The sequence below is a fragment of the Platichthys flesus genome, chromosome 17 (assembly GCF_949316205.1).
Source record: "Platichthys flesus chromosome 17, fPlaFle2.1, whole genome shotgun sequence".
Classification (NCBI taxonomy): Eukaryota; Metazoa; Chordata; class Actinopteri; order Pleuronectiformes; family Pleuronectidae; genus Platichthys; species Platichthys flesus.
Genome location: NC_084961.1, coordinates 6496417 through 6521955, shown reverse-complemented (window position 1 = coordinate 6521955; position 25539 = coordinate 6496417). Strand labels below are relative to the sequence as shown.

Genomic DNA, 25539 nt, shown 5'->3' with positions numbered 1-25539 from the left:
ACAGTGAAGTTAAAAATCTAAATGTTTTAAATATTTTCAACTAAAAAGTTTTTTTCCCATGTCTGTTTTTACTTCATTTAAATGAGGTTTATTGGGAGTATTTTATAAATATTCTTAGGAGCCATGTAACATAATTTCTATGAATAATAGAAGAATACAAAGCAACTTCCTTCTATCCTCAGTTTGAAGTTATTTGATCAACAATCCTCATTTCATTTTCCACACCACTGATCTGAAAGAGTCCAGCCATACGTCAGGCAGTTTATTAAAACAAAACAAATTAAATAAGCAACATATTTACATGTCATGAAAAAAGATGACCTGTCAAAAGACACATTCTGAAGTTGTGACAGATATTGTTGAGCCTCAACATTCAACGTCCTTATTGCTGTTGATGAAAGTCAGTGTGAGCAGAATCTCCACATGGACGTTTGGCAACCGTTGGTTTTCTTCTTCCAGCTGTTTTCAACCATAAGCGTATTTATCTGTAACAGTTTTATCGTTTGGGGTCATCTGTCCGCTCAGCTTCATTAAAAGCTTCACAATAAGGCCAGCCTGTGGGGAGGGAATCAGCATCAGTCACAGTATTTCCAAACATCCCCAAGAAGGGATTGTTCCCATGTTATTTACATTAGTGAATGGACTCCAGGCTGCCCTTACCTGTTTTGTGTGCACAATGAAGTTCATTTTGTTGTCACCACTGTGTATCTGAAAGTACTGGTCAGCGTGTCCAAGCTGCCACATGAACGTGCCATACTCTAAACTGATGAGCAGGGCCTGGGAGGACAGAGATTTAAAAATATTAAATATTGAGTCATGCACCTCATGTTCAATTAACAAATAAACAAAGCCTATTAACAGGGTTTAAATGATTGCAATCCTGGACTATAACCAGTATTTAAGATATTCTAACCAATCCAGCTTGTGGCTTGGTACCTTGGTCTCCATATTCATGAGGTGCATCCCCTTGGTGCTGACCCCGACGTACACACGGATGACTTTGTGGTTGCTGGCGCTGGCCTTGGTGTAGACCTGTCCTGTGAAGAACGCCGCTCCGTAGGTCGGGATGTCCCAGCAGTTCTGCAGGAAGAGTCGCTGTAGATGGTGCATCTCTTTGCTCAGCCCCTCACTGGTGCTCAGGGCCTGTCGGAGGGCAAACAGGCTTTCAGTAACGTCAGGGGGCATTTGCACGTTTTAATTTTATTTTATTTCCTGACAAACGAATTGAGTGTACTTTGTATTCGTGAAGTATCCTGTGGGTCCAGTGGTACGCTTTGCTCTTCACTTTTGATATCGGCACAATAGATTTCAGGTTTTCTTCACTGTTGAAAATAGAAACACAGAAACGTTTAGCTTTATACGTTCACCAAATTTCCAGTTACTGACAAACTAGAGACAGAAAGCTTAATTTTATCAGAGCTGCTTGTATTAAAGCATAAACTTTTACTTGAGGAAGCCCTGCTTGTGCTTTTTGCTCTCGTAGTTGCCGTAGATGATCTGCAAGAGGAGGCTGGCCAGAGTGATCAGCTTGCTGTCCTGAGCAGGAAAGAATCCCTTCAGGAGGCAGTGACGAGCCTCGTCGAAGAGGATGAGGATGGCCAGAGGATCCTCCACCTGGAGCAGTATGTGGCACAGTGAGGAGTTTTCAACTGACATTACAAGAAATACTGGAAATTAGCAGCCTGTTGAAAAAATGTGATGTACCTTTTTCTCGATTTCAAGAGGCAGCCGCACATCCCTGCGGAGAAAAAGCTGAGGCGTCTCCCTTTGAGGATCCAGCACCGTCAGGTCGGTCACAATTTCCGTCCAGATCCGCAGGTGCTGCAGGGGCTTGTGGTACGGCTTCAGCTGCAGGTCTGTCACACACACACACTCACACATGTCAATACTTCCTCTTTTAACGTTTGCCTGTGGTCGGTTTCGTAGCCCCTGGTTGGGATGTGGACTCACGGAGGTTCTCGGAGCAGATCCAGATGGTGAAGTACTGCTGGGTGTCCTGAGAAAGACGCATGCCCTCCATGATCTGTTGTACCGTGGTGTTGTTGCCGTGCTTCAGCTCCACAGAGCGGTACGAGCCATCCATGCGGTAGATGCGCACCTTCTCATACTGTGGAAAACACCCACACGTGCAGGTCATAATTAAAAACCAAGAGAAACTGCTTAAAAGAGTTTCTCTTTTTAAATCCAGATCCAGAGGAAAAAGCACCATCTAGTGACTAGCATGTGTAACTGCAATGGAACCATTTCAAAAACATGCATTCCCACTCTCTTCATAGATAAACCATATTCATTTCATATATGCAAGCAGAGGCTATTGAGGAATAAATATATCTATAACTTGACTGATTGAAGTGTGCAGATACTAAGACACAAGTATAAAACCAAAAAAATCCATTTAATCCAATTAACAGGCAACAAGCATACACACATTTACTATGTAGCATGACTTCAAAAAGTATTTGTTCCCTTTGTCGTCACGTTTGCATCACAAACAGATGAACTGGTGTCTGATGAGCTACTCACAGGTTTGCTGCTGGCCTGCTGCAGGAGCTTCATCGTCTCCTCCCACTCGTTCTGCTTGTTCTCCTCACACACCTGTAGAGGGGATCTCTTCTGCTGGTCTTCCATGTGCTGTTGGTGATAAGTACTTGATTATTACCACGTTTTGCTGCCTTAGTCGGTTTTCTACAGTGGATATTGAGGTTGAATGATTACATGTGTTTACATAATTCCTGATGGACAGCAGGACAGGTAGCTGCAGCATTGACATCAGGGCCGTGTTCAAATAATACGAGACATTTATGATCATTATGATTATGATTTTGGGGGGAAAAAGAAGAGGAAGAGTCCCATTTCCTACCCGATCGATCTCAGAGTGCTGCAGCAGGAGTTGCACGATCTCCGCGTGACCTCCCCTTGCTGCAAAGTGCAGAGGGGAGCTGAGCTGACCGTTCAGCAGGTTCGGATTACAGTTCCCTTTCTCCAGCAGCAGCTTGGTCGCCTCGACTTTGCCGTGCCTGAAGAGAAAGCAAACACACGCAGCTCGTCGTCAACAAGAAAAAGGAAAACAAAAGACACACGTTGGACATGACAGACGTTCTGGACGCACTCACCAGCAGGCGTAATGGATAGGAGCCCAGTGGTCACTGTCCAGCTGCTTGACTGAGAAACCGCTGTCCAGGAGCTTTACGAGCAGCTCTGTGTCTCCCTCACAGGCGCTGCGGTGGAGAGGGAAGTCGTCCACCCACTGGCGCTCCCTGCAGAGACAGGAACTTTGTGTTGAGTGTCACATTTTACGGCAAACAAGAGCAGAAGCTGTCAGCAGACGGCGGTAATGTCCGAGCGGTTCATTGAGAAGAGCTCCTCACTTGTCTTCTGTCACACAGTTGGGGCCGTGCTGCCACTTTTCCCTGTTGGGGATCTGGATCTTGGAGTAGTCCGGAGCTCCGAGTCCAAAGTATGGGTTGATTATAACTTTGTCCACCTGTTCAAGAGAGGACAGAGAGTCTATATAATTAATAACATACATATAATATGGTTAATATATCCAAATATATCCATCCTTCAATTTTATAGTATTTCAAGTATCTTCTGGTATAAAGAATTCCACCTGAGGTCATGATAGATATAAATGTTCCTTTACGAATTGGGCAGCTGTGGTTAAGAAGGTAGAGTGGTTCAACCACTAACCAGAAGGATGGAGGTTCGATCCCCAGCTGCACCAGTCCCCAAGTCAATAGATCTTTGACGAGACACTAAATCCTGAATTGTCCCTGAGTATATAAACTCACATATAAAGAAAGCAGCAGGAGACTGTCTGAGTCAAACTCTCTCACCCGGTTGGTGTACTGCAGATCGGAGCCGTACAGCGGGTTGAGGATGCACATGTCCGCCTTCTCCAGCGACATCATCTTGCTCTTGATCTCCAGCGCGGTGTAGCCCATGTGCAGACCCTCGTCGCTCAGCTTGCCCTCACTGCTGTAGGCCGGGTTGCTGACGTTGGTCTTCACCCGCTCTACGGGAGCCGGCCTGAACAGGGCGGGGATAGCGTGAGGTACGGTGTGCTGCTCTGCTAGCCACCTGCGGGGGTCAAAGAGGAAATGTTAAAGCCTCCTCCCCTCTGTCATTAAGGAGGAGTGTGTTCTCAGATGTATCCTCACTTGTCTAAGGCCAGGAGCATCTTGGAGGTGATGGAGCAGAAATGAACGCTGGTCTCACTGCACACCCGCATGATGTCCTGGAAGCAGTAGAAGCTGGGGCTCCCGGCGCTGTAGACAGGCTTGCTGTTGTCTGTTTACAAAGACTTATTAATACACAGTTTGTAGAGATAAAAATGTATTTCACAAAATCTGAATTTGTCTCTCTACTCACCTTTAACACCGACTGGCACAACGAACAGTGAGGCCTCTTTCCCTTCATTGATCCCATCGAGAGGAAATTTCTTCATGTGCACCACTCGCTTTCCTGCAAACCCAAACTGTTTAGAGCAGTGGTTCCAATCCTCTTATAACTCCTGATTCACACTTAAGAAACGGACAGCCTGTGACGATGAATGGATCATAGCTCCACTGAAGTGTTTGCAGTGACTCTACTAAAGTAGAAATATGCAGGAGCGTAAAAAAGCCACAAATGTCTCCGACTCACCTATGAAGCCTTGATTATTGATTATTGGTCTGATGGTTTCGTCAACATAATCCAGTATGGATTTGGATTTGTCTCCTGCAGCTTGAATCTTTGTCGCCAGGAGGATTTTCTTTCTTTTCTTCTCCTTCCCTTCCAAAGGCACTTCAATCAGCAGGATCTTTACAGCAACCAGAGGGAGAAGGCAGTGTTTTCCTTGTTGCTGTCTCAAACACGATGCAGGTGATCGGAACTGTCAGACTCGGCACATTTACCTCATAGGCTTTGGCTCTGTACTCCTTTGAGCTCAGGCTGACTTGACTCTTTGGGCGGATGACAGCGACGAACACTTCTTCCAGGTGATCCTCGTTGCCCATCGTGCCGACCTTTCCTCAGTCCTCCCTGAACCTCCTGCGTGACGGCCAAATGCTGTGCAGAGGCATGCCGGCCCCAGAGGATGACACCTGGAGAAAATATGAGTTCACAGAATGTGTAGAGCGTAGACTTCTATGATGCTTGATATTGGGATGTGTTAATCTAGTAGGGAATTAACACAGTTTTTTCATTATTGATTATTCTGTCTATTATTTATCTGTGGATCAGTTGCTTTGTTTATCAAAATGCCCATTATTCCCCTGAACACATTTTATTGTAATTATTTGACATAGGATAAAAACTTAAGATTATTTTCATATCTACTGCTTTAAATTTTTTTTTAATTATTTACAGTTAATTTATTAATCTACTGATTTTTCTAATCTACTGACTTCAGTTTTAACACTTAAAATACTAATACTACTACTACTAATAATAAACCTAATTTATATAGCACTTATATTAATGAAAATGAGCAGAGAAGATAAAACACTAGATGGAGGGATGATGGATAAATAGATAGATAGATAGATGGACAGATAGATAGATAGATAGATAGATAGATAGATAGATAGATAGATAGATAGATAGATGAACAGATGGACAGATAGATATATAAATAGAAAGATCGATAGTTAGATAGATAGATAGATAGATAGATAGATAGATAGATAGATAGATAGATAGATAGATAGATAGATGGACAGAAGGACAGATATATATATAAATAGATAAATACACAGATAGATAGATAGATAGATAGATAGACTATAATACATTATCGACTTGGTCTCGTTTATAATACATTATGAACATGTTAGTTTCATATGTATTTACAATATAGAGAATTCTTCAGGTTTCACTTTCAAACACAAACGATGTATACACATGAATAAAGTAAAATACAAAGTACATTTCTCAACAACAGGCGAATAAACACCTGTGTGAAGTATCTTAATGATATAAAGGTATTCGAGTTGTACTTATTAGTTTTAAGCATCAGTTTAAAAAAACAACTTGTTGAGTTCATGGTTCAGGTCCCGCCCCGGAAGCCAAACTCTGCGGTCTGAACACAGTTAAAAACACTAAATATAAAACATACTGTGTTTCCCATTAAACACAGTGTGGACGTGTGGTTTCCTCCACATCCACCGGGACCCGGTTCGAGTCGTGGATCCTCCGGGAGGCTTCACGCTAACTCTCATCACCATCACCGTCTTTTCCGCCTGTTCAGCGGCTTCAACTCACCGAAAGCGACGCGTCTCGTCCTCGAACGGACCCGAGTCGGTGTCTCCCCGGGTCAGATAGAGGGTTTACCGGGTTGAGTTAACGGTGAACAGCCGGGACCGAGCTCCGGTTAAAACCTCCAGGGCTGATCTGTGTGTGTTGAAGCGGCTACGGGCCTCTCGTTTTGGGGCAGGGCTGCAGAGACCGACCGAGGCATCACGTTTCAGTTCAGGAAACAGAGAACTCTGGTGGTGAGGGGGACTCAGTGCGACCTGCACGCACACGAACCCACACAAACCCACAACACGCACACAAACACTGACAACATGCACACAGACAAAGCAACATACACACACTAACAACACTCACAACCTCACAACACATCACACACACGCACACAAACTGCAAACAAAACCTAACACCCCCCTACTAACCCTTGGACTGACCTTACTCACTGGCAGACAGGGTGTAATGTCTTAAACAATATTTAAGTTAACTTTATACTGTATATTTGCTGCAAGAATATAGTCTGATATATAAAGTTATAAATTATAGTATTTTATGTGGTAGTATATACTCAAGTGTTGAATATAAAGGATGATTAAAAAGTACCATTACATTCTGAACTCAGAGGAATGACCTTATGGAATAGTCTTAAATAAAAAATGTAGTAGTTACGCCTAAACTTCAGTGGAGATGAAAATGATTTCACAACATCACTTACTAAAATAATAGTTTATACATTTTAATTGAAGCGATTGTATAAAACCCCATTTATTGGTTTGTCGCACAAAGCAGCGGAAACAAACAGTGGTCTCTTGGAAACAAAAAATATACAATAACAGACAATGATGACATTTTACTTACAGCATGTCAGTGCAATTGCAAAAAAAACATAGTTTTGGTTCTTATATATATATTTACGTTATAATATAATAAATCTTTTTTTTGGTTGGTCCACAGCTGAGAGTACAGACGATGATCTGTGTGTTGTCATCGTTAAACCAGGAGGAGGTTCTCTCTCCGTTGGCCCACGTTCAGGTGGACTTGACTTTGCACTGACTGAGAACCTCCTGCATCTTCTCCTGGATGTCCTTCACCCTCGTCGCCCACTTCCCCCGCACCTCATCTTCGTCGTCCTCTGTAACAGCTGTGTAGGCCATGAGCGCGATGAGGCCCATGTGGAACAGGTGGGTGATGTGCGAGCAGCGGTGCTCCATGATCTCCAGGTCCCCGTCACAGCTGTCCAGGTACACCTTCAGCAGGGTTCTTCCAAACAGCGTCTTGGTACCCATCACGCCGCGGTAGTACACGTCCAGGCTCAGGTCGCTCTTGTCTCTCTCGTAAATCGTCTCGAAGGTCTTCATGTGGCGCTGGCTGTTGTCCGGATCCTTCTTCATCTTCGCCACCATCCTGTTGAAGGCATTGTACTGGTGCTTGATGTACTCCTCGTACTTGCCGTAGGTCTCGTTCACCTCGTCGATGCGGATCTGCCTCAGGCATTGCTGGTTCTTCTGCGAGATGGTCTCCAGCTTGCTGTGGACCTCCTTGAAGTCCTTGTCCAGAGCGTGGGCCTCCTCGTCCACCAGGCCCTTGCGAGCCACCCCGACCAGGGAGGAGACGATGCCAAAGATGGGGTCTATGGAGGAGGCGAACGAGGACACCTTCTCAACGCAGCACAGCACCTTCGCTACTGTTTGCTTGACTTGTGCCGCGTCAGCCATCACTGGTGCTTTTCTTCTGCCACAAAGTGAGTCTGGAGGCTGGAGAGGAAAAAGGAAAAGTCAACCACATCACTCATCAACAAAAAATTCATCTTCTCGCTTAACATCATATTCGGTTGCTATGCCTGCTGCCCACATGTCACCAGCTGCTGCATGTGCGCCATATTGTAAAAGGTGTCATCTTTCACGCTCATGGGACAACACAATGTGGGTTTGTGTTGCCTGGACGCACACTCAGCTTAAATGTGTGAGCGGAGGAAGGATTAGAAGGAATTAATACTTTTTTATGGATTTAAAAAGGCAAAAAATAGACAAATATATTCATCAATATATTAATTATGTAAGAAAGACTTAATAAATTAGTGATCTAAATTGGAGACCTATTCATTTGGAATAAACCGGTTTATTCATTGTTCCTCCTCTATAACTTCCAAGGAACTAAGGTGCAGTATTCCAGCTGACCATCATAATTCCACTGTAGTTCATGTTTGTAATAGTTGGGGCATTAATCATCCTCCTCAATGCTGCTCTGCAGGAAAAATAACTCAGGAACAACAGTGGGTGTGACTGGGTTCGTAGTAACACCAGAAAGACTGGAAATCAAGGAATGGTTAATGCTGCTCTGCAGGAAAAATAACTCAGGAACAACAGTGGGTGTGACTGGGTTTCGTAGTAACACAAGAAAGACTGGAAATCAAGGAATGGTTACTGGTTGAGATCTTAATTCAACCCGCTTCACCAGTTTAAATAACCTCCGGCAGCTGTTTGGTGCCTTCACCTTTAACTTACAGGATCTGCTGCCGGTTTGTTGTCAAGCTTCTTCCCTTCATTTCCTGATTTCCAACACACACACACACACACACGCACACACAGACACACACAGTTACACACACAAATGAATCCACCACCCAGTCTTTCACTTTCATTTCACCCTCCCCAGCTGACTCGGCTGTTACCCAGAATCCCCATCACCCATCAGATCAGAGATTACCGCAAATGTTTACTCACCAGAGATAAAACTGTTGGTGTTCTCTCTCTCTCTCTCTCGCTCTCTCTCTCTCTCTTTACAGCAGCCGTCTGACTTTGCTCGCCACCATTTCGAAGCACAGCCCCTTCCTGCCAAGTAAGGGAGTGACCATGAGGAAGTGACTCTGCACGCGGTGCTGATTGGATGAGAGGCAGTTCCTCCACATGCACCGCAGATTCATGCTCCAACCACTGACACTGATTGACAGGGCATCCTCTCCATTGTGTTGTTTTTAATTACAGGTCAACACACCTTACCAACCTGCATCAGTGACACGCACACACCACAGAAAAGACCCGAAAACACAGAAAGACGCACGTTAATCACCAGGAAACAGAATAATGTCCGTTTTATTTATGTCTTAGTATCGGTGACATTGCTGTGGATTTATTTTTTCAATCACAATTAACAACCACAGTAAAGACTGACATATGTAGAATAGGCTAATACAGAGAATAAGTATGTGAAGGATAAATATACATTTACTCATTTTAGTCAGTTCATACCAACGTAAGCAGAAGATATATAAAATAAAAAAGGAAGTATTGGGCCACTAATATGCTTCAATAAGTACATGGATGTATTTTTGGTGATTAATTTATTTAATTAACTGGTGAATAAATGAGAATATGTTCTTTATTTTATTGCATTTATTTCTTTAATAGTTCAGAAGTTTCTCCTCAACCATTAAGATCAACGTCTCCTGCGTATCGCACTCATCCTCCACGGTAACAGGTCTCAAACATGGAAATACGAGTTAAGTTAATTTAAAGACCATACAGTAGGTAAAGAAAATAATATTTCCAAAATGCAAGTCTGTTGTACTTGCACTTGAAACTCTTATTAACATTAATGCACTGCCAACATTAATGTAACAACACGGTCCTGTAGATTCATGCTGTACAACATCAGGAGAGGTCCAGTCTACATCCAGGACATGGTCAAACGTTACACCCCAGCTCGTTCACTCCGCTCTGCTTCGGCTAATCAGCTCGTTGGTCCCTCACTGCAAGCTAAACACTTATCAAAATCACGACTGTTTGCTGTCCTGGCTCCTAAATGGTGGAATGAGCTCCCCATTGACATCCGGACATCTGAAAGTTTACACATCTTCCGCCGAAAACTAAAAACACACCTCTTCCGACTTTACCTTGAATGAATGGAAAAAGAAAAAAAAAACGTACAACTCTTTGAAACTAACACTTATAGTAGCACTTAAATGGCACTTAATTATAGCATTTTGTAGTTTTGTTTTATTTTGAAGAAAATTGTACTTTCTTGATTCTTGTTGTTCTTGGTCTGTACCCTCGGGTTGATGCACTTATTGTAAGTCGCTTTGGAAAAAGCGTCAGCTAAATGAAATGTAATGTAATGTAATGTTATGTATAACGTGAAGTGTTCATACTTTGGCACAATCTAGTGGTAATATGAGGAATGACACTGTGGCAGACATGCTCCTCTCCCTCAGCCTCTTGTGGCCTGTTCCAGTGATGAAGGTGATGGAGGAGTATACGTAGAGATGTCAGCCATAATGTTCTTCTCTTGTTTGCACTTGCCTTTTGTAACGTAACGGTTTCCCCACTTACATGACATCACAATACAATATTACATCGACCTCACGAGAGGCTTCAAACATATACTTCACCCCACACAAGTATTGTTTTAACTGTCAATTTCATAAACAGCATTTTTTGCACTGACAACGGCCTCAGACACACAGAGGAACATTTACCATAAAGATTGTCAACCCTGAATTGGTTTTGTGAAACTTTGGTTTCCTGGGTTTCACCTGAATTCAATTATTATTACTGTCTTAAAATATTGCAGGAATGTCTCTTCTTCACGCTGTGGGTAGTCAAACTGTATTTACAGCTAAACAAATATTATAATTCAAGATAAGGACAAGTCTGTTGTGTAATGTTTGACTTCCCACATAGTGATATGAGACAGGATGGGAAAACATCTGCAGATTTCTCCCAGGTCCCCCCCCCCACACACACACACACACACTCTCTTGCACTCTGTCTCTCTCTCTCTCCTGTTTACACACACATGCTAATAACAAATACAAGTTTTTTTAACGTTTCCATTTTATTTTTAATTAAATTGAAAAAAATATGAAATTACAAACAGATACATTTACACAAAATATCTAAATAATACAAATAAAAACTTCACCTCCTACAGTACAACATGTAAAAACACTATATTGTTAAAGATTAAATGAACTATTGGCAAAAAACTATGTCTGACTCATTACTCCAGTTTATCTGTGGAGGTGGCTGGAGGTGAACTTGTGTTTCTTCTTCTTTGTCTTTTTGTAAAAGTTGCCATGAAGCCAGAATGTATTGCCCTTCTTTTACTTACTATTATCTGTGTGTTATATTGTCCATCTCCTATTGGTTAAACTGAGGGCAAATAAGTCAAAAACAAAATTCTTAAAATATTGTGTTATATGCAAAAATGTGTCTAGACCTTTCTTTTGTCGCATTTTTCCCCACTTGGATTATTACACTCTCTTTCATGTATATAACCTCACTGATACCTTATCAATATTGTCTACTTTCACTTACTGATAAGCAACACTGTGGGAAATCACTCAGCTGCAGCTAATGTGTATTGACCTCCCATTCTGTGAGAATTTTGGGTTTTGACAGAATTACTCTGATGAGATTCACATTTTGTGTTTTAAAATCCTTTTCACCTCCATTGTCTGAACTGGCTGTTACAGATAAGGTGTGACAGAAATGTCACAAAAGGTCACAAAGTCGACTAAAACCACTGAGTCAGTCTGTTATACGCAATGTGTTTCTGACCCACGATAACTGAGGGACGTGACCAGATGAATACCCCTCACACACAAACACACCCCTCCACTTGCACCCCAGCGTGCTCACAGCTGAGCTCTTCTATGGTATTTCCCACAATAACACCCCGAGTGGACACACTGACTCTGTCACTTTGCCTCTGACCCTTTGCACTCCTCTCTCCCCCTCTGTCCCTCTCTCTGCCCGTCACCCTCCAGGCACCCGGACCGGTCGGAGGATAAACGCCTCCAGGTTTCAGGTATGAACCCGGTGCACATGAGAGCGGCACAGAAACACGTCAGCAGGTTTGACACAGGAGCAGTGGACGGTTTGGTTCGGTTTCTGGATTAGAAAGCTTTGAGCCTGCCATTGAATTTGCCTGGAGGGGAGAGCGAGCTCAGCCTGGACTGGGATCAAATTATTTCCACTGTTTCTTGTTGTGGTTTATTCTCATATAGAGAAAATAAAGGCATATTTTAGAACATTTTAATTTACATATTAACTTGACTTTATGTGTGAACTCTAAATAGCTAGCCACTTTTCAAAATCTGTCCATTTATTTATCTTATGTGTGAATGTCCCCAAACTAAGTAAATGTTACCACCTTGTTCCTGAGGTTCGGTGTGTGGCTGCTTCGGCGGCCATGACACTTAATCACCTTATTAATAGAATAAATAGAATTTGTGAGCTCAGTTGTATTATTGTTCGCTTTACTTCTATTGATCATAGCTGTCATCACCTCAGAGGAATCAATCTGAGCAACATGAGAGGACGTCCTGTGAAGATGGTCCAAGAGCTGATCGTCCTGCTGGGGTGAGTGAAATCCTGCCATACAGATTCCTTATGTTAAACATACTGACGTTCAGGAATTTCATTGAATTTGGAACAACTTCAATCAATAAACAGACTCACGACTTAAAGGAAAGAGAAGAATAAACATTGTTGATCACAAAAGAGATGACTATGAAAGGTTATATGCATAAAATATATTGAACATTTTAATTAATATATACAAATATCCAAAAACACAATGTAATGAAGTTACAATTGCCCCTGAAATTAATATTTACAAATACTTGCTAATAAGTCTTTTTTTATCGAACATCATAGTTATTCAAAAATACTAAACCATATAACCCTATAAGACCATACATTATATTTCAGAGTCATTGCTTTGAGTTATGGTGCCAAACAGAGACCTGATTATGACGACACCGCCAAACCGGAGTTCCTCATCCCGTCCTGGATGGCCGGCATCCCCGATGATCAGCCGCTGTCTGAGGTCACCATGCCCGGGACCCACAACACCATGGCCCTGTTTGGAGGTGTGTACGCTGAGTGTCAGACCTGGAGCCTGGCCTCTCAGCTCCAAGCAGGCGTCCGCTTCCTGGACGTCCGTGTGCGGCACGTCAAGGGGAACCTCACCATCCATCACGGGGTGTCCTACCAGCGGGCCCACTTCGGTCATGTGCTGGAGGGTGTGGCTGACTTCCTGCAAGAGTTTCCCAGTGAGACTGTGCTGATGCGTTTAAAAGAGGAGTACAGCGAGACGTATGACATCTACGGGGCTGTGGTGGACTACATCCACCGCTACGCTCACTGGGACCTGCTGTGGCACAGCCGGCTGGTGCCCACCATGGGAGAGGCCCGAGGGAAACTCATCATCCTGCAAGACTTCTCTGGGCCAGATCTGGGGATGCGCTATGGATCCCTTGACATAGCAGACAAGTGGAAGGTATGAAAAGTTATGATTATTTTTCAGAATTGATTTAATTAGCTATTTTAGATATTGCTTTTTGTTGACCTTTCCAACCCTTAGACGACACAAGTACCTCAACATACCTCCCACTGTACCTCCACCCACATTACACATAAAAATAATGTGAGAGACTATTACATAATCTCTTGTTAATTCGAGTCTGCTGTTTCCCGTGCAGGTCCCAACACTGGTGCACGTGGAGGAGAAGTGGAAAAGCGTCTACGACCACCTGGAGGCTGCGCCCACAGGAAACCAGGCCCAGATCTTTCTCACCTTCAGCAGTGGAGCTGGTGTGTTCGCCTTCCCCAGAGCCGTCGCTCAGCGCGTCAACGCACAGCTGTACGACTACCTGAGCGCCAAGTCCGACCTCAACCAGCGCCTTGGGATCATCTGCATGGACTTCCCTGCTGCTCCCATGATTCAAATGATCACTGAATTCCAACTTAGGGAGGTGACAAAGAGGAGGAACGACTTCAATCCAGTTCTTAGCAAGCGAAGTCTGAAATATCAAATTCCTACACAGCTGAGGAAACATTTGAATAATAATGTTTGAGCCAAAATGCAATATAGGGCACAGTAGATCACATCCAGTAGATCCATCACTATGGACACCAAATACATCAGTTGAAGCTTGGATTACTTAACCACTCTGCAGCAACAAATATGATTTAGATTATACTTCAGACAGAACTTGCCATTGTGTCATTCACTAAAGATACTGGAAACAAAATAAAAGTCACATAAATGGCATCATGTGGAGAATTTGTGCAGAAATAAACTGTTGAACCAGATAATGTGTCTTCTTTTTTCACAATTCTTGTTCTACACCTGTGAGCACTGCCGCAGCCATGTCTCATTGTCCCTGCTGCAGAGATGCCAGTCGGCTCTTACGTCTTATTCCAGATCATCGGGCTCCATGTGTCTGAGACCAGGGGAAACCATCTTCAACTGTCACACACACTTTGCTCCACTTGGGCCTCATTCTAACTGAGAGAGAAAACTAACCTCTTTACTGATTAGGTTTACTCTTACTTCTAAAAAACATTCATTAGTTTACTGAACTTTTTGAAAAAGACTCTTTAACTAGTGTTGACATGTATTAGGGTGGGCCTCAGTGCATAACAATATTATATAAATATGTTTGTGGCCTCAGGGAGAATTGTGAACAACCTGACACACTACCTCATCAGTTCCCACTTGGTCTTTAAAGACTGTTAGGGGGGTGCAATCGAGTCATTTTACAAAGCAGGTGCGAGACCCATACAACCCTTTAAAATAAGATGGTACTTTTTGTGTCCAGATGCTCAACTGAAAATATTATCACGAAAAATGTTGTGATGACAACACCCTGAGTGTTTCGTGCCACACTGATGAATTCCTCACTGTGCAATCTAACTGGTGAACCATAGAGTCTGTCCTGTGACAGCTCACGAGTGGTTTGTGGTTTAATACGCTCGTTGCTCGCAGCTCGTTTATATCAGATAACACAGTTTATCAGCAGTTCCTCCTCAGAGATGATTTGCGAAACAGTTGTCGAAACGCTTTAGCTTGAAACGTCGTGTCTTAACATCCTGCCCAGTGGTGCATCGTTCTACATTTAGTGAAACCTGGAAGAAGAAAAAGGCTTTAAAGAGTCTCCACTCACAGCTGAACAGGTAGGAGCATGACACTGCTGCTGCTGCAGATCTTCTCCTTGATGTTTAATGACTTGTTTTATATCTCCACTTTCTCTGCAGCAAAGATGAATCCGTCTCCAGAAGATGAATTTGTTTCCACAAATCCTGTGTTGATTTCAACACTTGGTTAGAGTCCTGTCCTCCATCACATTCATTTCCTCTCACATTGTTTTATCTGTTTTACCTTCCTGCTAAGTGCTAACTCTCTGTCTCTCTTGTAGTTGTGGTGAATATTATTTGGTGGATGGTTATGATTGCAGGCATTGGACTGGGTAGGTGTTTTTATGTTGTTATTTTTGGCAGAAGGTGGCATCTTGTTCTTTTGCCGAAATGTCAATAATCATGTTTTTCTGCAGGAGCCACACATCTGAATGGTTGTCCAGTAGAACCTGGGATTCCCGTCTTCCTGGTCGCGTTGGGAGCGGCCACCCTCCTCTCTCTTTGTCTGACCTACATCAGGAGCGGCAGGAGGGAAGGCACCCTCGCCCTCCTGAGTTTGATTTTCATGGCTGCCATGTACATCTTCAGTTTCTTCTGGTTCATTGCAGGTGGGAGAAAAAACGTGAGACAGAGGTTTCAGTTTTAATCTTTTCAATGATGGTTAAAACACAAAAAAAAATAGAAAACTTTGTCTCAAATCTTTGTTTTCAATGTGTTTCTCGAAAACGTGAAGCATTTACAACTAAATTGGTGACTGACAACCACTGTTAAAGGTCATGAAAACACATGATTCTTTATCTTCTTGTTACTGTAAAAATGGGATTTTACATTTAATATTTATTTTTCCTGAGGGATTTCCTTGAAACAACTATTTAATTTATATGAAACACAACGAATAGAATCAAAGAAATCAAAAGAATTATGAGAAAACAATTGTATACTAAACTGCATCATAGTATTGATATGATGGAGATTGATGCGTTCACTCCTAACAAAAATCGAATAATAATCCAGACTGTTGTTGCGATGTCAGAAAGTTTCTCATGGTTGCAATTCGATGACGATTGATTTCAAAAATGAAATTGAAATTGATGTCAGAGGTTGTGCCTTCTGTTCCCTGCAGGCACCACCTGGGTTTACTCAGTCTACCCTCCCAGCTACACACCAGGAGATGCCCAGTACTGCCACAAGACAACCTTCCAGTATGCGTTTGCCGTCACCACCCTCTCGTGGGTCTTTCTGTTGCTCATATTGCTCATCACCTGTTGCTTCGCTGCACTGACCTGCTGCAGGACTGTGAGGGCCAGACGCCATTTGATACCCAATCGCAACACGTTCTATGGCACAACGACCAAACTTGAGGAAACCACAGCTGGTGACGTGTGAAATAAATCCAGGTTTGTGTAGTGAAACACCTTTCCCCAAATTGGACAGTAATCACACAGATTCTGCTCTGCACCCTCTCCCATGTGGGTGTGTATTTTCAAAGGTATGACTATTTAACAACATTAAGACATGTTGTTTTTCTGTTACAGCTCACGTGGCAGCTCTGTTTTGTCTGCACAGGCTTAGTGTGGTCAGATGTAAGAGCTGCAGAAACCTCACTGTTACACAACGGCCTTGTCACATCGCATCTCCTGTCAGACAGGAAGCGTTTCACCAGCAAAGGATGAAATGTTATATAATCTAGTGGCAGCTAATATTGATCCAGTAGTGTAATGAAACATAAATGGACTGAGGTTCTACATTGTTAACCACTGTGTGAGAGATTGTTCTTTCACTGAAGGATGTTGTTTTTTTTGCTTGAGAATTAAAGTTTTTTAAGTTGTTTGCATCATTGATGTGTATATCATTGAATATTCTTTTTCCCATTCATATTTTCCATGAATCGTGTGTACTACTAAACATGGCAAGGATTCTCTGCTCATTGCCGGCAGTAGTTATTTGTAATGTCTTGAGGTACATGGTTTGAATAAAAAAATGCTGGCAGTTATGTACAGAACAGTATTTATGAGTGGGAATCATTTTTCATTATCTATCTATCTATCTGTCTGTCTGTCTGTCTGTCTGTCTGTCTGTCTGTCTGTCTGTACATCCATTCAGCCATCCATCCAGCCATCATATTCCAAAGTGGTGACTTAAATTTCAGGCTTTGTTCTGGGGCAGCTATTGTAGGTGCTTTGGGTCCTTTGACGTCACTACAAAGCGACGCTGGTTTCCTTCGGCGTGTTTGCTGCGGTCACTCTGTCAAACTCACGGATTTTCTAAACAAACTGACACGATATCGAACCTTGCGGTGACTCGTCTGTATAAAAAGCATATCTCGTGTGGAGGGACCATGTGGAGCTCAGGCCGCCGCGTCCTCCACGATGCGCTCACTGCTTCTGCCCGGAGCTTCTCTCTGACGCCTGCTCAGGTCAGTGACTATAAACCTGCTCTGATCCAGAACCTGTCCGCGTAACACAACAGTACAACTACACCTGGGTATCAATATTAGGTTGTTTATTATGTGTGTTTTCACTCTTAAGCTTGGTCTCATAACAAAACCCGTATTTATTATTAGACAAGTCCAGTAAAACCCAATCCAGTGATCCTACAAATGCTATTATAATCTTTTTAAGTATCCTTGTCCAGTTTTCCATCTGTATGTTTTGCATTCTCACAATGTGCATCAGCTTTTCCGTCAAGTAGATTTCCTCCATCGTGAGTGACCATTTCCACTTTATTTCAGTGTCCTTTTGTGTCAAATCCTAATGAGGATCTTTAGGAAACATAACATTTGGGTTCCATCTTCAAATCACCAAACATCAATAGGATCTGAGACGGTTCTGCCCCAAACTGTGATAATGACCCAATCAACCTACTATGTGTGGGGCTGTTTGTTAAATCGCTTGAAGCTTTGCACAGGCCACAGGTCACTCTTAAAGAAGTATTTCACCTGGACAGGACAAAAGACTTGAGAGCGTGTGACATCATTTCCTGGTGCCTGATGTTTCCACAGAACACTGTTGTGGTGGAGCGATGGTGGAAGGTCCCGTTGTCTAAAGTAGGCAGCCCGCCGAGGCTTAACCCTCGAAGGCACAGAGTCTACAAGGTAGTTGAAGACACCAAGAACGCTCCCAAGGAGAAAATGGAGCTCATTCTGACCCAGACTGTACCTAGTGAGTATCTTCAGTGCGTTGTTGGGGACTAAAACAATAATAACATCCCTTTTTCCTCTGTTTGCACCATTAACATGTCTTGTTTGTCCTGACAGAGCTCGGTGGAAGAGGAGACACTGTGTTCGTGAAAAAATCCATTGGCAGAAACAAGCTGCTGCCACAGGCTCTCGCAGTGTATTCATCACCTGAGAACAAACAGATGTTCGAGGAGGAGCTAAGAGTGTGTACTCCTATGATGTTGTTTCATTACCCCCATCGCGGTACACCTCTGAGTTAAATTATTCATCACTATCATCTTTTTCTACCCGCAGCTTCTGCGTGAGGGGAGACCAGAGGACAGAATCCAAACCCGCACTGGACAATTGGTGAGTTGTGTTTCACCCTTCAAAGACTTTCCTACTCACAACCGGGGTCTTCTATCGCAGGAACAGGTGTTAACAAGTGAAAGTATCAACAGATCAACAGTGGTCAGTTTTTTAACAAAGGTTTTTCTTACAGACGATAGATTTCCTCAAACGCTCAAAGCTGCAGATTATCAAAATGCCCTCTGAGGAATTCCAGCTCACCAAAGAGGTCGTCTGCAGACAGTTTCTCAAGAAGGTATGTCGGTCTTTGATTTTTGTGTCCTCATGTTAACCCGTATGTCCCCTACGCTACATTATCCAGTCAATACTTGTAAGACATGGGCTGTTTGACAAGTGTCTCTGTGATTGTCTAACTTTCTAAATACCTTTTTCTTAGCTGGGAGTTGTCGTGCCACCTCATACACTGAGTCTTCCATTTGAGCCAATCAAGGAGTTGGGCGACTATTGGTGTGAAGTGACGGTAAGAGATTCATGTAGCGCCAAGCTTTGATGATTAGGTTATGGGTTAGGGTTATCACATTTATAATGCAGCTTGAAAGACAAAAAAAACTAGTTTTAATGTTATTGCAAAATGCAACAGCCACATATAACTTTAGATTAAAACTTTTTCAAATTAGTTTACCTTGGAGTTTAACTAGTTTCTCTCCAAACAAAGAAAGCAGCTTTTTTGCCTTACTTCACAGCAGGTTTAACTGTCGTTCTGCCAGAATTCTAAATCTTAATATTTCGTATTGTATAGGTCAATGGAATAAACACTGTTCGTGTCCCGATGTCACTGATGCCATATGAAGACCCATCTGCAACTTACCAGCGGCAGTTGAAGAGACAAAAGAAGCAGCAGCAGGAGGAGGCAGCAGCAGCAGCACAAGCTGCAGAGGCTGCTGAGGAAGATGAAGCTCTTGTGGAGGCAGTTTCTGAGGCAGCAGTGGAGGCTGAAGCTGGTAAAGACTCTGTGAGTCAAGTTAGCGAACATTCAGCCTCAGCAGGAGCATCTGCTGCTCAGGAAACGACCTTGGATACACAGACGACTCAAGATACAACAGCACCGCCTAGTGACAGCCCCAAAAAAGACTAAAGGACCAAAATGAAGATGTCCACACAACTTCAATGGATTGTTTGTCTATAACACACATGACACCTGCATAAAATGTTTAACATCAAATTAAAACCACTGCAAAAACAGTGAAAATAAAAGGTAATCTGTAGCCTGTGCCATCCTATCGGAACCTATCAAGGACGTTTTTTCATAAAGGATTACAATTAAAGGAAACTGCAGTTCTAAAGAACTCATGGAGAATTAAAAGTCTAACATGATTTAAATTTTACCATGTGTAATACCTGAATCAATGTGATTCTAGTAATAATTTAAAAAAACACTGATCTTCAAAGGTACGGAGCAAGGAAAGGAAAAGTTTATTGATCAAATTTGAATGACAACACACACAAAAAAATCGAAGGTAAACAAATATGGTCTTTTCCAGCAGTTTCCAACTAATAAAGCATTTTCCCTTAGCGTATTTAAAACATTCTGGTGTACTGGCAGTGGACCTCCCACATGCATAGATATTTCTAATTCACTTTGAAACCAGATTTGTCTACAACTGGAGCAGCAGAACGAAATCTAGTACAAGCCTCCTCTCAACCAGGTTTAATAAAACATCAGTATCTTGGGGGTCCAAGGACTGTTACAGAATTCATCAATTCAGGACTGTAGATCAATTACAGGGATTTTTGAGAAAAGTACTGAACCTGAAAGATGCATGCTGGATTCAGCCACATTAAACTGAGGTAAATGTCCTGAAAGATGTTAAAAAGAACGCTGGTGCTCCTTGAGCTGCATCAGCGCTTAGACAGAAATGCATGTTTGGTTCTCTGGCAATTTAGTTATTCAAAAATAAAGATAACTAAGAAGAAAAACGGATATAAAAAACTTCGTCACGCAAATCAACCAATTTGTTTACAACATCTTTATTTTTCTTTACAGAGTTGTTGATGCAGTGTATAAATATGTATTTGTGTTTCTATTGCCAGAAAACCAAACCTATTGGGACGTCACAAAAAGAAGGAATCATACATTAATGTTAACAATCAAATGAAAAGGAAGCATAAACATTCAAAAGAAACATTTGTAATGGCCAATTCACACCACATCTTCTCTTATCTACCAGCCACTGACCAAAGATAACCTTAAAAACACTGTTGTAAAGTTTGTAGGTATAGTGCCGGTTTAGAAAATAAATGAAGTTGCGTTTTATTTAAGATAAACGAATGTCAGAAGGAGAGTCTCTAACTGGAGTTTCACTGTGGGAGTAGCAACTTATCAGTCGACCAAAAAGTGGATTGAGGGCAAGAGGGAAAAATCTGTAGTAAGATATTTATACGCCCCCAAAACATCCTTTTCTTTGTTTGAGGAATCTGGAACTACTTCTACTTTCTGATCCAGCGTTTCCACTTGTCACCATGAGTCCACAGTGTGGCATTTAGAAACCATATTTGGCCTGGGTCTGCCGGCGGGTTAACTTGTTATCGGCCCAGCTGTTCTTCAGCTCCAGCTCACGCTCCTTCGCCTGTGAATAAAGAAATACAGTGAAATTTTAGCAAAATTAAATTTCTTACAAATAATGCATTTCACACTGGTGAAGAATTGAAGACATTACTTCTTAGCAAAAGTATGACATTTTTGGGAGGGAAAAGAAATGATCCGGTGTTTAAACCGTTATTTCATGATATAATTTAGAAAGGCCTGTCAAATTTCAGGGAGAACCCAGTTTAGCAAAGAGAATATCAACAAATCTGGACAAAAGATGATAAAACTAATTTTGGTAGTACAATATGTACAAAATACAATGACCAAAAAGCCAATTTCAAATTATAAGTGTTAGTCTTTGTAGGCCCTGACTTAAATATGAACACATGATGAAATTACATCATATAAATGTCGCGTATCATTTGAGCTTTAGTCTTACTGACCTGGTGAATGAGATATGTAATCTGGTGTTTGCGCCGCTGTTGTCCTGTAGGTCCTTCTCCCTTTTTCTGCAGGAAAATAGGAAGAAATCACAATTATTATTTCAAAATAACAATACAAACATCTCCTTGCTTATAATTATGTGTCCACCCAGTGAATCCTGCATGAATGTTTGTCTTATATGCTATATCATGACTCAATGAGAACAACTATATGTATCAAATGCATCTAACATCCTCTCCCTCTATTAATTAAAGACTAAACAAGCCCTCAGCAACAGGGCAAATGCATCATCAAGAGAATATGCTCCAACCCTGTCAGGTCTGAGCCTACACGTGGTTAATATGCAGCCAACTTCCACAGTGACAGAGATCAGGTCACCTTGCTGAAGGACTGACGGTTCTGCTTCTCTTCTGTCATGCTCTTCGTCATCCACTGCTGGTTGCCGCTCAACTGGTCGTCTCCCTTGATCTCCAGAAACTTCACCTCCTCTTTGCCTCGGTTTCTTTTCCCCTGCAGCCGCATGAACTGAAGTGACAATGTAAGAAAAACAGTCATTGAGGAGTCACAAATGTCACAGCCCCTGAAAAGAGGCATTAAAACCAACCAACCAGCAAAGTTCTTAATTATGAGACAAAAAAGTAGTGCACTTCTTACCGCTTCATCATCAAACATGGCCGATTGTCCAGGCTCTTCACCCTCCTCTGACAATGTAGGGTTCGGTTCTTGGGGATATGACTCATCATAGAATTCCTGCCCAAGAAAAACAAAGGTTTAGGATGTCAGTGGCATGGTGATTGTCCTCTTTGGTATAACTACTACAGCATATAGGCCTGATTATGAATGATGGATTATAATGCACGGAAAGGAACACGTATTTTTGAATGTGTCATGGATCCTGCATGACTCAGCAGTGAAGGTTTCCATGACAGCACTCAGATCTTATAAGCAGACTCTTTGTATGTCAATGTGGCTCATCCAAATCAATAGTTCAAATAGGCCTGTATTATTGGAACAGCATGTAATCTGAGTACAAAGCCATTCTGAAGAATTAGGTTGTATGGTTAGAAGACGCAAATACCTGAGGGCAAGCTCCCGGACCGGTCAGAGGTGGCTGATTTGGACCCACCCATGCACCGGCTCCCTCTTGTCCGCCCCCAAAGTCAAGAGGGGCGTCAGACTGACCAGGCTCATCAGCAGGGGAGATAAGAATAGGCTCTGCTGGGGCTACTGGCTCAGGGTCTAAGCTTGGGATGACTGCAGGAAGAGATGGGGAGCTTTCGTTTAGGGAAAAGTAGTTCTGTGGGGTTATTTCCTCCTCATCTTGGTCGTCGGTGTTGATTTGTCTAGCCACCTGCAGGGCAGCCGACTTTGCTGCTGCTTTGATGGCAGAAGGAGACGCACTAGAACTGAGCAGACCCTTAGCGGGCATTCCAGGCTTGGGTCCTTTTGGTTCTTGTCTTTTAGTGAGCGTGTAGGGAATCAAGGATCTGGCGATCTCCTTCGCTCTCACGTTTTTGGGCTGTGGTAGAAGGGAGGACAAGCCTTTGCCAACAATCTGGAGGAGAAAAGACATGGATAGAAAGCGGACCGTTGAATTCAGGGAATCACTGTCGAATTTACTATACAAATATACTTTTTTGTATTATGTGTCACTGGTTTCCTCCCTTTTATGTATTTGTATCCTTGTAAACAGAATTGAAAAGGTGAAAAGAACACCAGGAGGTAGTATAGGTTAAATCTAGGCAGTACACTGTTTATGATCAAATACAAACACTACGTCATGTTTACACAATCCACATATGATTAAGAAAAGGTCAGAGATGAAAGATGAAATATTCTTGTATTATACAGGATAGAAAGGTTATGACATTTTTAGGGAGGGGGTTCCTGTCCCAGTGAGATCTTCTCACCTGAGGTGGTCGTTTCTTCTTTGCTGGTTCGTCATCATCAGAATCAGACTATGGAGAAGAAACACAGAGATTATGAATGACAAACTCATTACATACCACATGAGCTACATTGTGCAGTGATCTCAGTTCTCACATCTTTTTTCTGAATCTGTGGCACAGTGATCTTGACTGCCTCTGTTCGCTTCCTTGGTTTGGGGAGACTGGATAGCTGAAGATAGAGGCTGTCGTTTGACGCGCTGTCCTGAGCTGAAGGATTGGTGTTCGCCTCCCGGATCGGTCCATCGTTCCTACCTGCAGACCTTTTGGTAGCAGGCGGGAGAGATAAGCGCCCTCCTGAGCTGCCTCTGCTCTGCGTGGCTGCAGAGATGGAGGTCCCCTCTGAGTCACTGTCATCACTGCTGCCATACGCGACTAAAGACATGTTTACTGACGTTATAACAGAGGATTAATCCGCAGGAGCTCGTGGACACGGAGGACCACTTCCCCTCGATGTGGATCAAGAAGCCGTCGGGCTCCCACTGGATTTAAATGGAGGATTCAAGCTACTAGTCTCTTTAACAGAGCCACGGTGACAGAGAGTGAATCCCAGGTGGAGCTGCTGTATTGCAGGTAACAGCAGAATAAAGCAGGGCCTCTCAGAGAACCCTCAACATTAAAAGAACTGCCCCAACTTCAGAGTTAGCTACAACGTTAGCTAGGCCGCCGCGTAAACGAGCTGAGCTAACAGCTAGCTTCCTGCTTTGTCCGATTGTATATGTCTTTAGCTGTTATTGCACATCGGCTAATGTAGCAGGTATAGTTACACATCACAAAACAAAGACTGTACTTTGTTGTTACGCCAGCAAAAATGTCCACTCAGTCCCGAGACTCGATCAAAACATTCGTCTCCATCGTTCACGATCAAGGTAACAACTGCGCAGGTTTCCACGCAGCATCTACTTCTTCGTCTGGTTAAATTCAGATGAGCGATAGCTTCACTGCCCCCCTGCGGACCGAGTGTGCAACAACATCAACTCACATCATGTGAAACAGTTGAACCAATCGGGAAAAATTAGCATTATATGATTTCGGAATTTTCTAGATACTAGAATAATAATAATAACACAAAATTGGATTTGTATAGCATTTTTCAAGGACCTCAAACACAGTAAAGATACAACAAAACTTCACATTGTCATATATTGAAAGCAGATATAGTATTATATAGTATTATAACACTTCACTGCTTTAAGACAAAATCTCAGGGATCTCAAAGGTCAAAAACCAGATTTATAATAATCTCTAAAATGAATTACATTTAGTCTCAGACTCAATACTCTCAACTAAAAGGGAAATTTACATTGGCTTTCACTTTGCCAGATGGCATCCTGCAGTGATAAAGAAATTTCACATGGACCTGTCCCTACATGTCACATTGGGTTTTGGGAATTAGTAAATGCTAGAGCTCTGGATAATTTTCTATTCTGCTAATCATCATAGCTCACAATTAGTTAATAAACATGGAATGATTACTGACAAAGTGACATAGATCACAGACCCCATAGCCCAAAACCTTTAGGTTCTAGGTCCAGATATTTCTTCAGTACGGAATCTGCACATAGTGTAAAGGTAGAGGGAGGAAAGGAGGGTTATTGGGGCCCAATAGGTCATTTCTGCCCCGGTGCATCCAAGTGTGTTCATCCAGCCATGGACGTTAAGTCCTATAAGACCTTAATAAAGGTCAAATGTTAGTTGCCTGCTTTCATAACCAGCGGGCTTGACTACTGCAATGCTCTCCTTTATGTTCTACCAAAAAAAAAACGTCAGTCGCAAGAAAAGCCCTTTGAACTGCAATGTAATGATTGAAAGATGCAACATAAGTAAAGTAATGATTTGATTTGAGTTCAAATGAATTTTCTCCAAGATCAATTTCATTCACGTAGAATTCTGCGCTGGTGGTTTATTCCCTTGTGAGGTCAAAAGGGGGCGCTCGCTGTG

General features: G+C 42.5%; 6 protein-coding genes across 8 annotated transcripts; 3 read left to right on the top strand and 3 right to left on the bottom strand.

Moving 5' to 3' along the window:
* Positions 1-247: 247 nt before the first annotated feature.
* On the bottom strand, positions 248-6452 carry krit1 (KRIT1 ankyrin repeat containing). The gene is made up of 17 exons (XM_062410364.1): positions 6244-6452; positions 4896-5084; positions 4645-4801; positions 4372-4464; positions 4161-4290; positions 3837-4080; positions 3369-3484; positions 3114-3257; positions 2861-3017; positions 2524-2631; positions 1951-2107; positions 1705-1856; positions 1448-1614; positions 1235-1322; positions 937-1143; positions 661-777; positions 248-555 (listed from the first exon to the last, which is right to left on the bottom strand). The coding sequence occupies exons 2-17, from the start codon at positions 4995-4997 to the stop codon at positions 466-468; spliced, it is 2229 nt and encodes a 742-aa protein (XP_062266348.1). The 5' UTR covers positions 4998-5084; positions 6244-6452; the 3' UTR covers positions 248-465.
* A 494-nt stretch (positions 6453-6946) lies between these two features.
* On the bottom strand, positions 6947-9096 carry rpz2 (rapunzel 2). 2 transcript variants are annotated; one of them, XM_062410622.1, is made up of 2 exons: positions 8955-9096; positions 6947-7985 (listed from the first exon to the last, which is right to left on the bottom strand). In XM_062410622.1, the coding sequence occupies exon 2, from the start codon at positions 7944-7946 to the stop codon at positions 7260-7262; it is 687 nt and encodes a 228-aa protein (XP_062266606.1). In that variant the 5' UTR covers positions 7947-7985; positions 8955-9096; the 3' UTR covers positions 6947-7259. The 2 variants fall into 2 exon arrangements, with proteins under 2 accessions (XP_062266606.1, XP_062266607.1); XM_062410623.1 differs by lacking the exon at positions 8955-9096 and adding an exon at positions 8736-8879.
* A 2756-nt stretch (positions 9097-11852) lies between these two features.
* On the top strand, positions 11853-14333 carry si:dkey-266f7.9 (uncharacterized protein LOC100006223 homolog). Of its 2 annotated transcripts, XM_062410362.1 has the most exons (5): positions 11853-11887; positions 11999-12039; positions 12510-12593; positions 12945-13515; positions 13718-14333. In XM_062410362.1, exons 3-5 carry the CDS (start codon positions 12544-12546, stop codon positions 14090-14092), a joined length of 996 nt encoding a protein of 331 aa, XP_062266346.1. In that variant the 5' UTR covers positions 11853-11887; positions 11999-12039; positions 12510-12543; the 3' UTR covers positions 14093-14333. The 2 variants fall into 2 exon arrangements, with proteins under 2 accessions (XP_062266346.1, XP_062266347.1); XM_062410363.1 differs by lacking the exon at positions 11853-11887 and having other exon boundaries at positions 11894-12039; positions 12525-12593.
* Positions 14334-15079: 746 nt separating this feature from the next.
* On the top strand, positions 15080-17162 carry LOC133972607 (transmembrane protein 272-like). The gene is made up of 6 exons (XM_062410147.1): positions 15080-15194; positions 15276-15341; positions 15437-15487; positions 15572-15763; positions 16279-16552; positions 16691-17162. Exons 2-5 carry the CDS (start codon positions 15281-15283, stop codon positions 16539-16541), a joined length of 567 nt encoding a protein of 188 aa, XP_062266131.1. The 5' UTR covers positions 15080-15194; positions 15276-15280; the 3' UTR covers positions 16542-16552; positions 16691-17162.
* A 183-nt stretch (positions 17163-17345) lies between these two features.
* Positions 17346-20006, top strand: mrpl9 (mitochondrial ribosomal protein L9). Its single transcript, XM_062409904.1, has 7 exons — positions 17346-17571; positions 18157-18316; positions 18412-18536; positions 18628-18681; positions 18815-18916; positions 19058-19141; positions 19421-20006. Exons 1-7 carry the CDS (start codon positions 17494-17496, stop codon positions 19754-19756), a joined length of 939 nt encoding a protein of 312 aa, XP_062265888.1. The 5' UTR covers positions 17346-17493; the 3' UTR covers positions 19757-20006.
* A 65-nt stretch (positions 20007-20071) lies between these two features.
* Positions 20072-24488, bottom strand: prcc (proline rich mitotic checkpoint control factor). The gene is made up of 7 exons (XM_062409903.1): positions 23696-24488; positions 23563-23610; positions 22731-23207; positions 22307-22402; positions 22031-22177; positions 21652-21717; positions 20072-21248 (listed from the first exon to the last, which is right to left on the bottom strand). Exons 1-7 carry the CDS (start codon positions 23981-23983, stop codon positions 21162-21164), a joined length of 1209 nt encoding a protein of 402 aa, XP_062265887.1. The 5' UTR covers positions 23984-24488; the 3' UTR covers positions 20072-21161.
* Positions 24489-25539: the final 1051 nt, after the last annotated feature.

What these genes read in the sequence shown, in the direction of transcription:
- krit1 (XM_062410364.1), bottom strand. Translation starts at nt 4,997, where the DNA reads ATGGGCAACGAGGATCACCTGGAAGAAGTGTTCGTCGCTGTCATCCGC. An exon ending in ATCTGCAGTACACCAACCGG is followed by an intron (nt 3,485 to 3,836) that starts GTGAGAGAGTTT and finishes TCTCTTGAACAG; the next exon opens with GTGGACAAAGTTATAATCAA. An exon ending in GGATACTTCACGAATACAAA is followed by an intron (nt 1,144 to 1,234) that starts GTACACTCAATT and finishes GCCCTCCGACAG; the next exon opens with GCCCTGAGCACCAGTGAGGG.
- rpz2 (XM_062410622.1), bottom strand. Translation starts at nt 7,946, where the DNA reads ATGGCTGACGCGGCACAAGTCAAGCAAACAGTAGCGAAGGTGCTGTGC.
- si:dkey-266f7.9 (XM_062410362.1), top strand. Translation starts at nt 12,544, where the DNA reads ATGAGAGGACGTCCTGTGAAGATGGTCCAAGAGCTGATCGTCCTGCTG. An exon ending in GAGCTGATCGTCCTGCTGGG is followed by an intron (nt 12,594 to 12,944) that starts GTGAGTGAAATC and finishes ATTATATTTCAG; the next exon opens with AGTCATTGCTTTGAGTTATG. An exon ending in ACATAGCAGACAAGTGGAAG is followed by an intron (nt 13,516 to 13,717) that starts GTATGAAAAGTT and finishes TTTCCCGTGCAG; the next exon opens with GTCCCAACACTGGTGCACGT.
- LOC133972607 (XM_062410147.1), top strand. Translation starts at nt 15,281, where the DNA reads ATGAATCCGTCTCCAGAAGATGAATTTGTTTCCACAAATCCTGTGTTG. An exon ending in TGTGTTGATTTCAACACTTG is followed by an intron (nt 15,342 to 15,436) that starts GTTAGAGTCCTG and finishes TCTCTCTTGTAG; the next exon opens with TTGTGGTGAATATTATTTGG. An exon ending in TTTCTTCTGGTTCATTGCAG is followed by an intron (nt 15,764 to 16,278) that starts GTGGGAGAAAAA and finishes TGTTCCCTGCAG; the next exon opens with GCACCACCTGGGTTTACTCA.
- mrpl9 (XM_062409904.1), top strand. Translation starts at nt 17,494, where the DNA reads ATGTGGAGCTCAGGCCGCCGCGTCCTCCACGATGCGCTCACTGCTTCT. An exon ending in TCTGACCCAGACTGTACCTA is followed by an intron (nt 18,317 to 18,411) that starts GTGAGTATCTTC and finishes TTGTCCTGACAG; the next exon opens with AGCTCGGTGGAAGAGGAGAC. An exon ending in TGTTCGAGGAGGAGCTAAGA is followed by an intron (nt 18,537 to 18,627) that starts GTGTGTACTCCT and finishes TTCTACCCGCAG; the next exon opens with CTTCTGCGTGAGGGGAGACC.
- prcc (XM_062409903.1), bottom strand. Translation starts at nt 23,983, where the DNA reads ATGTCTTTAGTCGCGTATGGCAGCAGTGATGACAGTGACTCAGAGGGG. An exon ending in AGAAGAAACGACCACCTCAG is followed by an intron (nt 23,208 to 23,562) that starts GTGAGAAGATCT and finishes TTTCTCCTCCAG; the next exon opens with ATTGTTGGCAAAGGCTTGTC. An exon ending in TTACATATCTCATTCACCAG is followed by an intron (nt 21,249 to 21,651) that starts GTCAGTAAGACT and finishes CTTTATTCACAG; the next exon opens with GCGAAGGAGCGTGAGCTGGA.